Below are 16,343 nucleotides of genomic sequence, written 5' to 3'. Positions count from 1 at the left end.
TAATTTATATAGGAAGGATATGGTAAGAACAAAAACTGAATAATATATATTGTGTAATTTAATTGTTATTTATGTATATAACAAGTATATGAATGGTAACATTTTAATAGTAGTAAAACTTCACATGCAATAAATATTTAATTCTGCATATTGAATAAGCAGGTATAAGTATAGTCAGTCAAAATACCATTGCTGTAAGTGACTTACTTCTATATCAAACAGCAGACATGATTTTAAGCTCCTTGTAAGAAAACATACCAGAGTTGCCAACTACACTTTATATAACATCCTACTTTATTTTTAATAAATATACTTTATACTATTGCATAAAAATAAAATGTGCGAAAATACTTTGTTTCTAATATTTACTGTTACTGTGATCAATCTGATATTAAGTAAATTAAAAAAAAGTTCTTTGAGAAAATGATGAACTTTATGAGGATAGTTGGCTTTCAAGTTTGCTAGTGTATTTTTGAAAAATGACAAATTATTTATTTGAACTCAATTTTAATTGTAAGGCTAGCGTCAAAACTTGCAAAGCAACCAACTATTTTAGTGGACACCAAATGAATAAATTTTAAATTTGTTCTATTTTAAATATCTTTTTCAATCTTAAGTGTTTGATTATTTTTCTGAAAAAAATTGGTAACCCTAATGCATAGAAAATATTTCAATAATATTTTAACAGTAGCAGGATAAAATATAAGTATTCTATAAAATCGATAATATTGTGACTAGTGGTATAAATAAAGCTGCTAATACTCTGACAACTTAGAAGAGCAATGGTTTTTGGAGACCCTCTGTCCTAATTTATATGAATATCAAAACGCTCTAAACTATCGAAAATAGACTCTAAAGCAATCAACAAATTTCAACGATGTATTTTATTGTCCTACTTGACCAAATGGAACTGGAATGTCGAATTGCGCGAAACTACCCGCTGTAATAATTTCTCTCCTAGTTCTTTCGATACTTCGTGCCAAACGTATTTTCCTATAATCGCCACTTCTTCAAGGGGAACTCTGAAGGTCACCAGAAGGGTGAGGCATGCGCCGTCTTTATTCTCGCTGGGATCATGTTCAACCTACATAATAAAATTAAATATAAGCATTATGATTAATTATCTGAAATTTTTACCGAAAAAAACCCATGAGGTTTATGGGAAGGTACTTCAGCACCAAATATATCCACCATAAACCTTCTCAGCGTAGAATGCACACTCTTCCCGGGGTTTATTTCGCAGAGTGGCAGATGCCATGACGTACGCTCGCTCAGCAAAACGTGGACTTTATTGTTTAATTTCTTTTTAATTACTACCACCAGACGAAGCAGAAGCCTCTCGTGGGCTCGTAAAGCAGGTAATTGGTCTTGATGCCAAGTAGTGTCATTGTTTGCTCTTGCTTCAGTATATGCCCTATTGATTAAAACAAAAACGTCTATAATTAAACACTGTAACTTTAATCAAGAAGTGTTGACGACATAAAATGACACCGGACGTCAAAGCGTAGAATAGTAATGGTAGGGCCACGTCAAAATAACATGGTATTCAAAAATAAACAGAAAACAACTACTTAGTATTAACACAAAATTATCATATATTTGTTAAACCCTCGTTTTGAATAAACATGATCTTCCTGAAAAGAACTGATAAAATTTATAGCATTCAAAAATCGACGAAAAAACGAAAATTCCGATTGGTCGCAACAAAACGAACCTTTAAATTACCAAAGAAAAAACCCGAAATAAAAATGAATTTTGTCGAGAGAATTAAGAATACCTCGATGAAAAAATGCGTACTACAAATACATTCAGATCAAAATATGGATCAAGGAAAATATGCGAAAATATCGCGTCAGTTGTTCGTGGCACTTCCGAATCAACATCGATTTGTACTTTTAAAATGCAGCGACTGATGTGCACGGAGTCGCCGTTTTATGTAAGTATCTAGATAGCGGGGTTGCAACAAATCACTGGCTTATATTTTGTGATTTACACTATTGTAGCTTCACCGTGAAGTGCACGACCACATGAAAGACTATAGTGACTCTTTCAAAGATGTTATCAGGCAAAGGGAACAGCTACAGATACCATTCTTCCACGGATCACCACAGGTACATGTCAAAATACCGAATAATATAAATAAAAGTTGTTATATACATATTTACAAAAGTGGGCATTAACTAGATTAACGTAGTAACTAGGTAACTTTATTGAGTTAACAAACTGTTTTACGGGTTAGTTTTAGTCTGTTACTTGTTGACATGTCATAATTTTGTTTATTTGAATTACGCGCTATGATGCGCTCCTCCCCGTCGAATCAAATAGTCAATTCAAAGTGGAAATTCAGCATATCTTGGCCTTAAGATAGCAAAACTGCAATATCTTTATAGGGTTTGGACAGTTTATACAAAACAAAGTTTATTAACTGGCCGTGGTTTGAAGCTTCAAAAATCAAGAAGCTTATAGAATCAAAAACTGGAGGGACTCTAAAGAGAAAGAGAAAGAAAGGAAACTGAAACAAAGGAGATGATTTTTTTAGTGTTACCCAATTTAAGGTAAATTGCTCAGCTAGATATCACTGAAACGCATAATTTTGTGAGAACATGGCTGAATATAAAGCCAAAAAATCTTTTATGTACGGTTCCTTTTAAGAGGAACCAGTCTTGACAAATAGCTTTATCGGGTTAAGATAATTTTATCCATACATATGATAATATTGTTACGCATCTTATAGGTTTTCTTTACTTATTCATTAGTAACTGTACCTACTTATACATATTTATAATCGATAACATTTACTTAATTTTTTTGTAATTATAACAAAGTCAATGAAAGTTACACCTACCAGAGTTTTGTATTAACAATTTTGAGGATTATTTTTGACTTACTAACCGTTGTGATAATTTTAATTAGACATTTTCATTATTTGTTTTAGCTTTCATATAGGCATGGGATGGTGCAACATATGCGCAGTATTTGCGTAAACAGAAAATTAACACATTGCACTCTACATTTGGCGGTTTACCTAATGGATTCGTTTATGGACTGTCATCACATTATACCAGAGAAAACACTCCTACTGGCCAACGTTTGCCTACTAATTGCAGGTAATTTTAACATGACTATATTTATTCTTAATTTAATCCCCTTTATTAATAGCAAAATTTGAGGAGAATACCAAAGATATACCGAAAATTACAGAATTGAATTCAATGGTTAATGGTCGTTATAGTATTAAAGAGTATAAAAATCTGGAGGTGATAATACTTGACTATTTTTCATGGTATGTCATGTTTCCCACAGTGGCTCATTATGCACATTATTATGTACAAGCTGCCATCTCCCGAGATGATTTGCTGAAAACAGATGAAAGAGTGCGCAGCTTAATTTACAGATTGCACGAATCTATTGTGGAATATTTGGATCAAATTATTAATAGTAAGTTCTAATTCTGACAGTTTCTTTCCCAGTATTATCAAAGGCTCATCTAAAAAAATAGATATATGTTTTTCCTACTGAAATCTAGGATATATGTAGATCCTAGAATAAGAATGTTATTGCTTCCTTCAGATGTACATTATATGCAAGATTTTAAACCGTCACTGCTGGCAGCAACTGTAATAGCTGCAAGCCGCCTGGAATGCCAATTATCTATGTGGACTTACCAATTAGAACAACTGACTAATTATACATGTAGTGATATAGTAAATGCTTTGTGCACTTTAATGATTAATAAGTAAGAATATATGCATTATATTTTTTAATTAAAACAGATGTTTCATAGTGTTTTAATTTGTTGCAGATTCAATAGAGAATTGGCTTATCCTCCTGATATTATGTGTACCAACCATGGAAATTTCTGCATTACATGCAATATTACACATTGTCCCCAATGTAATTTTCTTAAAAAACTGTAACTGTTTATTATACGTTATGTCGTATAGAATTAATATAAATTAATTTTAGGATTTTCTATGTCAATTATTATGTTGACAGGCTTATATAGATTATATTGCTTATTTATTAGTAAATAAATATTTATATTTATATATATTTTATTGTTCATAATAAATTTTGTTCCAAGTAACCTTACCTTGCTTTGTCAATAAGATGTGTTATGTCTGTAGCTCTTAATGTCAGTTCATTTAAATTACCAACCCATTTGGCTTGAAGAGATTCTTTATCAGCTTGTGCCGGTGTTTTTAAGGTGCCTCCTGTTATAGTACCAGTTAAAACAAATCTAAAATTATGTTTAATTTGAGATACTTCAATGATTTCAAACATAATTTACCTTATCCAATTTCCTCCAGCCGTTTCAACCATAAGAAGTGTAGTGCATTCCATTTTTAAACCTGTCTCCTCTAAAACTTCTCTTTTACAGGCTTCTACTATTGATTCACCTTTTTCCATTCGACCTGCTGGTAAATACCTTTAAAATCATACAAAGATGAAATATGGATTATAGGAATGTTAATTTAACACACCATTTTCCAGCACATGATTGTTTAGCCTCTTGGATCATCAAAACCTCTTTATGCTCATTTAATATTACACATGCTACGATATAGATAACTGTTTCTCCAACAACCGGTTTATAATTAGGGTCAATCATTGGCTGAATGCCTTGCGATTCCAATGCTTCATTTTGCTCTTGTAATGAATAATCGCAAATGTCTGATTCTTCCCCATCTAATGGTAAACCCTTTAACACCTTCAACAAATTTGATTCAACTGTGTCCGGCATTTTTTCACCTTTTCGTCACGCCACTATCACATTTATAACTCCCATTAAAACGATGAATAATACGACACTAATCCAAAGAGCACGATAAATAACAAACAGGTGAATTATGAGAAAGGAATGCAAACAATGACATAAAGTATGCAAACCTGCAACTGGGACGATTCTAGTTTTTTTTCTTCAAAGAGGTCAACGACGGCATTCCATTCTAAAACTCGTTTCCTTCCTATGGTCGACGTTTGAATTTTAATTAGTTACTGACCAGTTCGAGAAAAGTGAAAGTCAGTTTAACAGTAAATCAACATTTTTATGAAAAATGTAAACATGAAATTGTAAGGTTATATCTATTCTTTGAAAGAATTCTTCTTATATCTAAAGATATATATTATACGTATATAGACCAATATTTAAAGTAATTAATAATAATTATTAGCAATAATGGAACGACTTTCCCATAAGGACATTTATGGTATTTGATAATTAAGTAATATTATAATTGTTAAGATTTAATTGGTACAGATATACAAAAGGGTTCAAATAATACAATCTGGGTATGAATATTTTATTATAATTTATTATGGTCAACATAAAAAAATATAGAAAACTAGTAACAAAATAATTATTACAATGAAGACTTTAATAATAACAAAACAAGAACAGGCAGTGAACTAATAAAAAATAAAATATATATGGAAATAATGGTTACAATGTACTAGAAAATGTCTTTTTATGCTTGGGAACAAGTTTGTTTCGATTCTCAGCTATTCGTTTTCGTTTCCTCAGTGGTCGCCTGACTAATTGTTCTGGTGTTTTAGTATCATTCATGTCATTTATAACATTTGTTGTATCAGTTGATTCATTGTCTAGTTCAGTCTGAGTAGAAGTTTCTTTTAATTCAATTATATCTCGATCATTATTAGTTTTGAACATCTTTGGAATGGGAATAGGTATTGGTATAGGTATAGGTAATGGAAGAATTACTGGATATGGCACAAATACAGTGGGAGGGGGTAGTAAGTTCCCCAAAATGGCTTTTATACAGGTAGGAGATATTTTCGTAGCACCTTCTGGATTTTCTGTAGTCTCACTACTTTCTACATTTGACGCTTCCTCTTTCATGTCTGTTTTAGTTTCTATTTCGCCTATGGGTGGAGTATGGCGTACCCGTAAATCTTGTGGAGTATCATTGAAGCTAGGAGGACACTCTATTGAAGTAACAGTGGATGGACATCTTTTTCTTGATTTTTTTTGCGGTCTCAGACGGCATTTTCTCGCTTCTGAGCTGAGTAGTTTTATATTTGGCGTAAGTGTGATGAGAGGAAGCTGCTTGCTTGCTGGAATATCGGTGGGTTTTGGACAAATATCTTTTGGCGAAGGAGATCGATTAGTCGGCGATTTACAATTCCTTAACCAGAGATCAGGCGTTATTAAATTACCGCTGGTTGGGTCGTCACCGTGAAGATGCGGATGAAGCTCCAAATGTGCGCGGGTCTCTCTACAGAAAATGTGCATTTTGTACTGATTCAGGCATTTATCTGAGCAAAATTGCAATTGAGAAGCCCCATCCTGAAAAAAATTACGGGAAATTACAAATATTATGTTTTCATAATTCTTTTCTGTACCTGGAAGTCTACATAGGACACAGTGTGTCTAACGTGACGGCACCAATCACATGTTTTGTTGCGTTTAAAATTAGCTCGTCTAGATTGAGAGAAACACAGTTCCGAACAGAAGACGGATGCGGCTGAAACAATTCCATTATTTTCTTCTACTGGTTTACCACACCAACCACAGCCTTCTGAAATAATAAAATCATGGTTATTGATTCCATAAAATGTATGTAATCAATTTACACGAATTTGAATTGTCGATATAGGCTTTCAATTTAATCAATTGTTATATATTGTTGATATTGACATTGACATTTACAAATACTTAATAATAAAATAAAATTTTTCGAATTTTCATATTATACAGACTTTTTATTTTAATATGTTAACAATGCTACATAATGATTATCCTACTTTTTATTTGCCCGGTATAACCTAAAAAACCCGTCTAATTGAAAAGTAACGTAACGCGATCGCTTTTTGTTTATTTTAATGAGCAACATAATATTGATTAACGTTTTTCAAATAAATGCGATTTTATGATGGCGTGTTGCAGTAGCGAAATTCTAACGGCGTGTATTGTTTTTCGCTTTGGACTTTTCATTATTTTAATTCGATACCAGCCGCCTATTAATTTAATTATTCCGTTGTTATTTTCCTTAATAAGTTGTTGGTTTAATTATGGCCCTGTGGCACATGTATTTACCAGGCGCATTTTTTTTCTAGATTTCATACCGTTTCCGATATCAGATGTTTCAAATCGAAATGAAACAATATATTTATTTATGTAAATATGGTATAAAGGATGCTATATACATTATTTTTATAGATGGCGTTATTGATGATTGTTAAAATTTAATTGTAGTTAGCTATTTTGATTACGAATAAAACAATCCTAGATTATTATATGAGTACCGAATGAACCCAAGTATGCCTACTGTTTGTTTTAACCAACATCGTACATATTTCTACATTCTACCGTATTCCATATTGAGAAGTACTGACTGCTAGCTGCTGTCACTTGATGTTAGTTCTAAAAACAGCTTTTAGTACTTGCATTCTTTGCAAACTAGTTTTGAAGTGAATTATTTTGAAGAAATTACATTGTGGTATTCGCAAAAATAACTCATCCAACTGACCTAAAGCTTGTAGGTTAAGTTTCTTTTTTACTTTATTATTTATAGCACATATATTTATTTTCAGGCTTTTTCAACTGGGTGCTAATGTTTACTGTACGTTTAAACATACAGTAGGCTTACTTACTTATAAAATACAAAACTATTGTAGGTACTTATATAAATGTTGGAATTATTTTTCTTTTCTTGGTAGGCGCAGTGGTAAAGGCGACAAGACGGTCCACCTGCTATTGCGATATTCGCGGGTTCGAATCTTGCTGGGGCGTTGTCGTAAATTTATGTTTGTGATTGTTTAATATTTGTGATTGTCATAGGCAAGAGTGTAAAATCAGACAAGGAAAATGATTCCAGTTATGCCAGTAACCAGGTTGGGCAAGACCGGATGTCTTTTGGGATGGTCTCTCTGGGAGCCCACGTTAAACAGTAGGTCCAGTCAAGATAAACCCTCGTTGTTAAAAAGGAGACTATATCAACAAAAAAAACCTTGCATCAAACTATGCTTTTCCGAAATAATATTCAATTCTTGCCGCGAATTATATTTCATTTTTCCAACTTGAGTTTTGAAAAGCTGCCCAGGAACATAATATGTGCATATGCTTGTTTGCTGGAATTGAGTATTTAGTTAAACATTCATTCCAAATATTAGCCTTATGGGATCGTGATTGAAAATCCAAATTCAGATTTTTCGACTTTTTTTGAGTCATCAGTTATTTTACACGAATCATGTTAACCTCACTTCACATGTCGATAGCCGACTAGAGCAAGGAGAATCTTTCATCCTATCTCTGCCCGTGTTTTTAACACACTTCATTAACAACAAGTTACATTGAAACATATAAAACAATTTATTTGTTCGATGTTTTTATTTATTGCAAAAGATCACATTATGCACTTGAAATGAACTGAAAAAATTGAGCACAGTACACAAATTAAGGATAGATGATGTTCAAATTCAAATTTTTCAAATAATGTGTTGAGTGCTAATGCCTATCTTTTCTTCCATAACGAAATCGCTTTTATTGCTCGCCTGTGAAGAAGACGAATTTTTTAAGACATTTTTTGCACTTGTAACTCGGCAAATTGGCAATTGGCGATGGTCCGTACGTAACACTGGCTTCGATATTGATGATACATCAGGATTTTTATACTGTGTTATTTTTTTACACTGTGTGTTATTTTTATATGTGAATCGAAGATATTCACCGATGATGTGTAAAAGATTTTTCGATATTAAAAAAAAAAAATCTTAAATATCATAAAAAAATCATTTAATCATTTTTAATAAACCTTTTAAATTGGTACTTAATTTTAAAATATCGAATATTTTTTTATCTCCGATATATCGATATTTTCTTAAAAATATCGAAATCGTTATATCAATATTTTAAAAATATCGATATATAGAAATATCGATATTTTTCCCGGTAACCGATCTTTTCACATTTATCGAACATATAACATCCACAAACGTAACAAAAACACTTTGAATCAACTTTGCAATGTTGTCTCTGCATTTTCAAACGTTTATAACATTTTGTCGTATTTATATATTCTGCCTCTACCGGGAATTTATCATTTGAAACATCTTTTTAAAGTGATTTTTAAAATCCTGTCGGTTGCTAAGTTGCCACTAGTCCTCAACACATTATTTGAAAAATTTTGATTTTGATCCTGTGTCATTAGTTTCTTCAGAATGCTCGATTTTGTCAGTTCATCTCAAGTGCATATTGTGATCTTCTACAATAAATAAAAACTTCGAACAAATAAATTGTTCTAAATGTAAAGGCTTCATCAGAAACACGGACAGAGATATGATGGAAGATTCTCCTTGTTCTAGGTCATCAATATCTGAACTGAAGTTAACATTATTCATGTAAAATAACTCAAAAAAGGTGAAAAATCTGAATTTGGGTTTTCAATCACTATCCTATAAGGCTATTACTTTGAACGAATTTTTAACTAAATCCTGTAAGTGTATTATTTCGGAAAGGCATAATTTGATGCAATGTTTTATGGTTGATATATTTTAAACTTTTTCCAACGAGATTTTATCTAGACTGGACCTACTGTTTAACGTGGACTCCGAACCACGATCCTCGGTATTAAGGCTATCGACTGGCCAGTGACCAACTTAGAGACTATCCCAGAAGACATCCGGCCTTACCCAGCTTGGTTACTAGCGTGACTTCCACTGTTGCTTATAAAGACATTCACAATTACAATCACAAACATAAAGTACATCGGTACAGCAGAATTCGAACCCGCGACTATCGTAATAGTAAGAGGACCGTCCTGTCGCCTTAACCACTGCGCCACCAAGCCGGATTGATGTTGGCGCATTAACTTAAAATTTTGATTTACAACGATTGCTGGTTTGTAACCTTTATTTGACTAATGTTTTGAAAAATATTGTAGATATGTATATATGTGTATATATACAGGTATTTTTTCTTGATATATAAGTTCCATCAATTTTTTTCATCAGTTGTTTAATGTTTGATATATATCCAAACTGAAATAATTCAATTACTTTTTAACCGACTTCAAATAAGGAGGAGGTGTTCCACTGTATATGTTTTATGTTTGTTCACCAATTTCTCCGTCAATTATGGACCGATTTTCAAAATATTTTTTTTATTCGAAAGAGTGTACTTCCGCGGTGGTCCCATTGGAACCAAGTCAGGATCTGATGGTGGAAAGGGGGGAAATCGAGGGAAACCCTCAAATTTCAAAAGCACGTAAAAACTTTTCATTATTTTTTTTCACATATTTTTTTATCTAAAATAATCACATATTTGGCTGAACTGATATGACGGAAAATCGAAAATCGTTCAGTTCAAAAAACCTTTCAGTTTGTTTTTACGCACTGATCATATCATATACCATAGAAATATTGTAAGCAACTGCTTCAATGGTGTAGTGGTTAGAGCAGGGGTGTCGACCGCCGGGAAAAATATCGATATTTCGATTTCGATATTTTTTAAAAAATGTCGGAGAAAAAACATGTAGATATTTTTTTGCAATATATATTGATATTTTTAATAAACCATTACAATATATTTAATTTTGTTGAAAAAATATCGAAAAATATCGACATATCGATGTATCGGTCTAAAAGATATCGCCCAAAAATATCGATTTAATTTCAAAATTATTTTTGTATTGTTTAGGCTAACAGCAACTACAAAGTGATCATTTGGTAGTAGCGAAAATAATATAGAAAATAGATAAGTAGTTTTAGGTAGGTATTAAGCTAGCTAAATTGTGTTTATATAGTAGAATATAAAATACGTGTAGTAGATAGGTTAAATAGGGTATTTGTTTATTTTTATTTAGTTATTACAACGATTATTATGAATATATTTTATTTTAAAACGTTTTTTTTGTGTAAAACATCTAAGTTCGATTATTTTTTACTTTTTAGTGGGCTCCTAATTTAATTTTTGAAGTCGGTAAAATTTTTTTGTTAAAAATATTTTATTAAAAATGTAATTGGTATTTAAAATGAGGCTGAGGTATTTTGTAATTACTATTTCAAATACTTATAGCTTCAAAATACATTTGAATATAAATACATTTAACGATCTTATTAATGGGTTGATTCTGCAGAAAATAATGTTCCATAGCTTTCGTAAGCAAAATGACCGTTATTAAGCTTTTCTGTTATGTAGATGGTTCTCCTAAATTAATCCTTCACTTTATGCACTTGGGGTCATTCTAGTAGATTTACTTTTGAACTCCAGCCACAATACACCACAAAAAACTTTTCTTTTTTTTTGTTGCGAAGGAGTGGAATTGTATTCTCAGTAAATTTGTGTGGTATGGCGGCCTGCTAGATGTTTCCTATCACATGTAAACGTCTGAAAATTATGCATCAAGTTGTCTGAAAGTTTTTGATAGTTTGACTTGGGTTTTCATCCAACAAATCTCGTAATCCATGGTCTTCTAACTATTTAGTCCTTCCAGATCTTTGTCATTTTGACATGAAAATTTTTCGACACTTTTAAATCCTTGAAACCAAAGCTGACAATTGGGATATGACGAAAAAGTGTCACCATACGTTTATATAAGGGTTTGATGGGCTTCGTTGCTTCTTCGATCGCACTTCGTGTTGGAATGTTCCTCCGTTTCAAGCGATAAGTGGGTTTCACGTGTGTTTTTAGACGGTTAGAGTAGCATGCAGCATTAATGGTACGTTGGGTGCGCAGGAAATCGACGTAAAGCACGCCCCGTCGGTCCCAGAACACTGTACACAGAACCTTACCCGCGGACCTGCTCGTCTCTACACTACCACTACTGATGCCGAGTTCAGCCGAAATGTCTGGAACATTCATTCAGCGGTCCTTCAAAATGAGTTGTTCCACGCGGCGAATGTTGTCTGGTGTGATGCTGGTTCGTGGTCGACGATCATGCGGCTTATTCTCGATGATTTCGCGGCCATCCTTGAATGCTTTCGTGCATTTCAACACGGCAGCCCTACTCAGGCACTCACTACCGAACTGATTTCATAAACGCAGAAACATTTCTATTTTTTTAACGCCTTCCCACACTAAAAAACGAATGACAATGCATTGCGCTACGGCGATTGGCACTTGACATTAACTCATGGTCGTAACACTCGCGTTAAACATGCGCTGCGGACGAAAACTATGCCACACTGTTCGTAAGGGACCCAGCTATCATATACCCATCGGCTGGCCGCAAAAATCAACTGTACTTTTAACCGACGTGAAAGATTTGGAGCGGTCTTCTTGGACCTAACCAAAGCTTTTGACAAGGTTTGACTGATGACCTAACAGCTCTTATCAAATCATTTCTGTCAGGACGATCGTTCCAGATGAAGATTAAAGATATTATCTCTAGCCGGAAAACCATCGACGTAGGAGTTCCACAATGCTTCCCCTAGCACCCAAGTTCACGATTTTGTATCCGAGCTTTACTCGAGATATTTCTCCACTATTCGTCTCTCGGACAATAGATGTATTACCGAGATGGCCGATATTTTAGGCCAATAACTCATTCGGCTCCTCGTAGCCTTATTCTATCACAACCGACACTACCCTGTCGTGCTTTAACTCCAAATTGTCTCGACCTTCTCTGGCAAACGATTAACTCATATACCGCAAGCTGCGTGGTGTGATAATGACGCCACGTCTTTGCCTGGCCCTTGTGCCCCTTAATGGTGTTACCGGTTACGGGCACCCTCCTTACTAACAGTAAGAACTATCAGTTAGGGTCATTGGATCAGCTGATAGGGTGGAGTTTAGTGGGTAGCCCAGAGGCAGCCTCCACATAACCAGTCCAACTCGCTTATTCCTGCGGGTCTTTCCAACCAGGTATCCGTAACAGGATTCCCCTACCCGGTTCTAGGAAAAAATATCATATACTCAAGCCATGACTTTCAAAACATACGTGCTCGCTATCTACAGCGTTTGTCCCCATCATATTTGATCCACCCTCGGACACTCAAAATTACGCTCAACGTTTGATCTTTCTAGTTCTTTTAGGATTTGTTATTTGTTACTTGCAACAAATGTCAACTATCTAAAAAAAAGTCACCTAGTTTTTCCAAAACCCAATAAATTAATCGGTAAGTAAAATAACAGTGGAAGCATCAATTAATTATGTTACGTTTAAATAAAAGTGAATTAGGGTATATCAAAAATGCGATTTTATAGGCTGATTCGATGACATTGAAATTCTCCAAATGGTTAGTGATAATAACCAGAGGCTATTAATTAAACCAGCGCTCGTTGATTTGGTACTTTGTTTGTTTTGATAATTTTCAAATCACTGATTAATATTTGTGATTACTCTGGTTGAAAATACCGCGACTGTTGTACCATAATGTTAAAATAAATTATATTTTATAACATTTCTGTTTAATTATTTCATTTATATTGCCAAATTTATATTGAAAATGCCCAAGCCAATAAATAGTCACAGTCAGAATAGAGAGTGTCTCTAATCACTTACTTCGAACAGGAATGGGGATTTTCTCTTGCCAGTGAAACGCATCAGAGGGGCAAATATTGATACTATTAAATATTAATTTGCTACGGTTTTATTGGAAATCTTTTTAGCATGTTGCAACTGCTCTGAATAATAGTATGGGTATTGTGACTAAAATTTCTCAAAAAATAAAAAACAATATAATGTTGGATTGACTGAAAAGAAAGCGTCTACATAGGAAGCGGGTGACGAATCACGATCACCTTAATATCTCGAGGAAAATGATACAGAGTAGATCAACAATATGGCCACATATTATTATGTCTTCCTCCCTATTACTGCACATTCAATATAATAGAATTTATATGGGGTGTGGTAAAGAATTACTACAATAGGTATGCAGGACGACTCTGGATACCTGGAAAGAAGTATTGTGTACAATAACAATTTTAGTCTGGATGAACTCCATCAAATATACAGAAAGTGATAGTAACTGGAAAATTTCAAAATGTGGGATTATGATACAAGGCTGACAATTACCAAGACTGGTAATGAGGTAAATATGTTTTCTAATGAAAGTAAAATACATTACTTTGATGTACAATTGTTAATTAGATGGATTAGGCCTCCACGTAATGCCACTGCATAAAAACGTACCTAGAACTATACCTCATAGTACCTTATAGGTGGTGTGAAAAAGAGAAAGTAACGTAAATATAATAGAACAACTCTAGTACAAACTATTATGGCTCTATATTTAACTGTAATTTAAGTCCTTGGATAATATATGCATGATAATGTTAAAATAAATAATATTTGATAACTTTTTGTTTCATTATATTATTTGAAATAGGGTATTGCTATATAAAAAAGCCAAAATGAACTAAAATTCAAAGTTGATGCGGCAACATTGCAATTTTTTGAAATCATACATATTGATGAGGTGACTTCACTGTTTTATTGAACAGACTAGAACTAGGGAAAATGAGTCCCACCGGACATGTTATATAATGATCTAAAGTTCGACTAATCGTAAAACGTATACTACAATTAAGGGATTAGAGTTTTACGGCAATTATATTTCGAAAAACCATAGGGTATGAGCCTTTCGTACCGAGTTCGAAGCGCAAGACTGTTCTTTCGAAAGCGTAAACAATACCCGAAAGGGTGTTGAATTCGCTGTGAAATTAATAGCCCGGTTATTCGATAGGGCTCCTTCGTACAAGTGCTCGGTTTTCCTATCCAGTACAGTTTTCGAAGAATTTTCATCATCATTTCAATGTTCTCCGCTTAGCATAGCCGTTCATTTACGGATATAAATAAATTGGGATCGCTTTTAATAAATCATTCCAGTTCTATTTTTAAAAAACGCGTTTAATGCTGTCACAGATGAATGGAGTCGTAGCGTTAAGATAAACAATGATAAGGTCTCGTACTTGATCATGAAAATCAATGTAGACAAGTATTAAACAATCTACCCTGTTAAAATCGATGGTTTAGATATTTCTCTATATAAAATAATAGTTTTCTATTTAGTATTCGACATTCATTGGTTTTGTTGTTTAATTTGAAAATATTTGCTACCGAAGCCCATCACACATTTTTAGAAAGTTCTGCTGCTGTTTTTGGTTTCCATGATTTACATGGGGTGATTTTGTTGTCAGTGTAATGCAATAAAGATACAAAATGAGGCAAAATTCCCTACTGAACCATTTTAACATTTCCATTTCATTGCTTAACAGGCAAAAAAGTTTTTTGTGACGCATTGCGACTACCATGATGTGACGACTAAAGTGGAATATTAATGTTTGGCTGCGCATGGTGGAACCAGCAAGGTGTAGTGTACTAAGAACTACTAAAATCGAAAGAAGATATTATTGCAGATCTCTACAGACACGAAGTAAAAAATTGAACGTCATTTTGTTGCAAAAACTAGCAATAGCGAGTAACAGATGCAAGCCTACAATATAACAACGCTCGACCACATGTTGCAAAAGTTGTAAAGGATACACCACAAAATTTGGTTTTGGTTTGGAGTTTTGGTTTTTGAAGCTTAGCGGCTATAAGTATAAAAGCAAGATGAATGACAAATTTCATGTTAATTAATTTTAAGAAAAAATGCTGAAGTAAACAAAGTTCCGTTTATTTCATTGTACAAATATTGGATAAAATATTGATAATTAAAAATATTCTCTAGTGTTTCCTAGAATTTTTAAATATTCTCTCTAGCCATATCATTTCTTAAATGTTGGTTATGTTTTGGGTTATAGTGGTCTGAAAAGGGTGAATTATTTCCAAGAGCATCTTAATGTATATCAGAAGAAGCTTAATTACTAAAATAATAAGGCCTAATATTATCATTATTTTCATTTTAGACAGGCTTACTATAAAACCAAATATGGAAGACCATTGTTTAACAAAGATAGAGTTAAACAGTAAGCCCTTCATCATGGCAATTCTGTAATTGATATGTTATGTATTTAACATATTTTTATTTACAGATATTTTTGCATTGCCATTCGGAAATGAAAATATGAATACATGTTTGGCATTAGTAGAAAGATCATCAGTCATCTGTGAATGCTCTAAACGGAAATCTATGAAAAGAACAAATGTGGGTAAAAACATAATTTTAAGCATTTCCAAATTGAAATGAAGTAAATTGACAAATTATACCGAATTTATTCAAATTCATCAGTACGATAGATGAAGCCTAAGAAAGCTTGGGAGGTACTTTAATTTATCAGTGAATGAAGCATTATCTTGACTTGATTTGATTCCAAAATTAAGTACTAAACTTAATATAAATAAGAAAATACTTTAGTAATATTTTCAATCAGCAAATACTTGTGGAATTACATACTGATAATAAATATATATCAAAGAAAATATTAAAAAATAAAA

At 33.0% G+C, this 16,343-nt stretch overlaps 3 protein-coding genes across 6 annotated transcripts in view; 1 reads left to right on the top strand and 2 right to left on the bottom strand.

Annotated features, from left to right (window-relative positions):
• Positions 1 to 40: 40 nt before the first annotated feature.
• Positions 41 to 5,027, bottom strand: LOC143191736 (8-oxo-dGDP phosphatase NUDT18). The gene is made up of 6 exons (XM_076397092.1): positions 4,891 to 5,027; positions 4,485 to 4,811; positions 4,292 to 4,429; positions 4,094 to 4,240; positions 1,138 to 1,414; positions 41 to 1,084 (listed from the first exon to the last, which is right to left on the bottom strand). The coding sequence occupies exons 2-6, from the start codon at positions 4,742 to 4,744 to the stop codon at positions 893 to 895; spliced, it is 1,014 nt and encodes a 337-aa protein (XP_076253207.1). The 5' UTR covers positions 4,745 to 4,811; positions 4,891 to 5,027; the 3' UTR covers positions 41 to 892.
• CycJ (Cyclin J) lies at positions 1,775 to 4,047 on the top strand. The gene is made up of 6 exons (XM_076397094.1): positions 1,775 to 1,936; positions 2,004 to 2,111; positions 2,936 to 3,107; positions 3,160 to 3,438; positions 3,571 to 3,736; positions 3,803 to 4,047. Exons 1-6 carry the CDS (start codon positions 1,790 to 1,792, stop codon positions 3,915 to 3,917), a joined length of 987 nt encoding a protein of 328 aa, XP_076253209.1. The 5' UTR covers positions 1,775 to 1,789; the 3' UTR covers positions 3,918 to 4,047.
• A 266-nt stretch (positions 5,028 to 5,293) lies between the features above and the next one.
• Positions 5,294 to 16,343, bottom strand: part of Sobp (Sine oculis-binding protein) — a 42,990-nt gene continuing 31,940 nt past the window's right edge. For all 4 annotated transcript variants that reach the window (XM_076397150.1, XM_076397151.1, XM_076397152.1 and 1 more), the window contains 2 exons: positions 6,364 to 6,539; positions 5,294 to 6,307 (listed from right to left, as the gene is read on the bottom strand). In XM_076397150.1, coding sequence (XP_076253265.1) covers positions 5,444 to 6,307; positions 6,364 to 6,539 — 1,040 coding nt within the window. In that variant the 3' untranslated portion in view covers positions 5,294 to 5,443. The remainder of the gene's footprint in view (positions 6,308 to 6,363; positions 6,540 to 16,343) is intronic.

Source organism: Rhynchophorus ferrugineus, unplaced genomic scaffold (genome assembly GCF_030347505.1).
Source record: "Rhynchophorus ferrugineus isolate W39M unplaced genomic scaffold, kcgeb_rfMv2 rfM2, whole genome shotgun sequence".
Lineage (NCBI taxonomy): Eukaryota > Metazoa > Arthropoda > Insecta > Coleoptera > Curculionidae > Rhynchophorus > Rhynchophorus ferrugineus.
The sequence above is the reverse complement of the archived record's forward strand: the minus strand, read 5'-3'. Positions and strand labels throughout refer to the sequence as shown.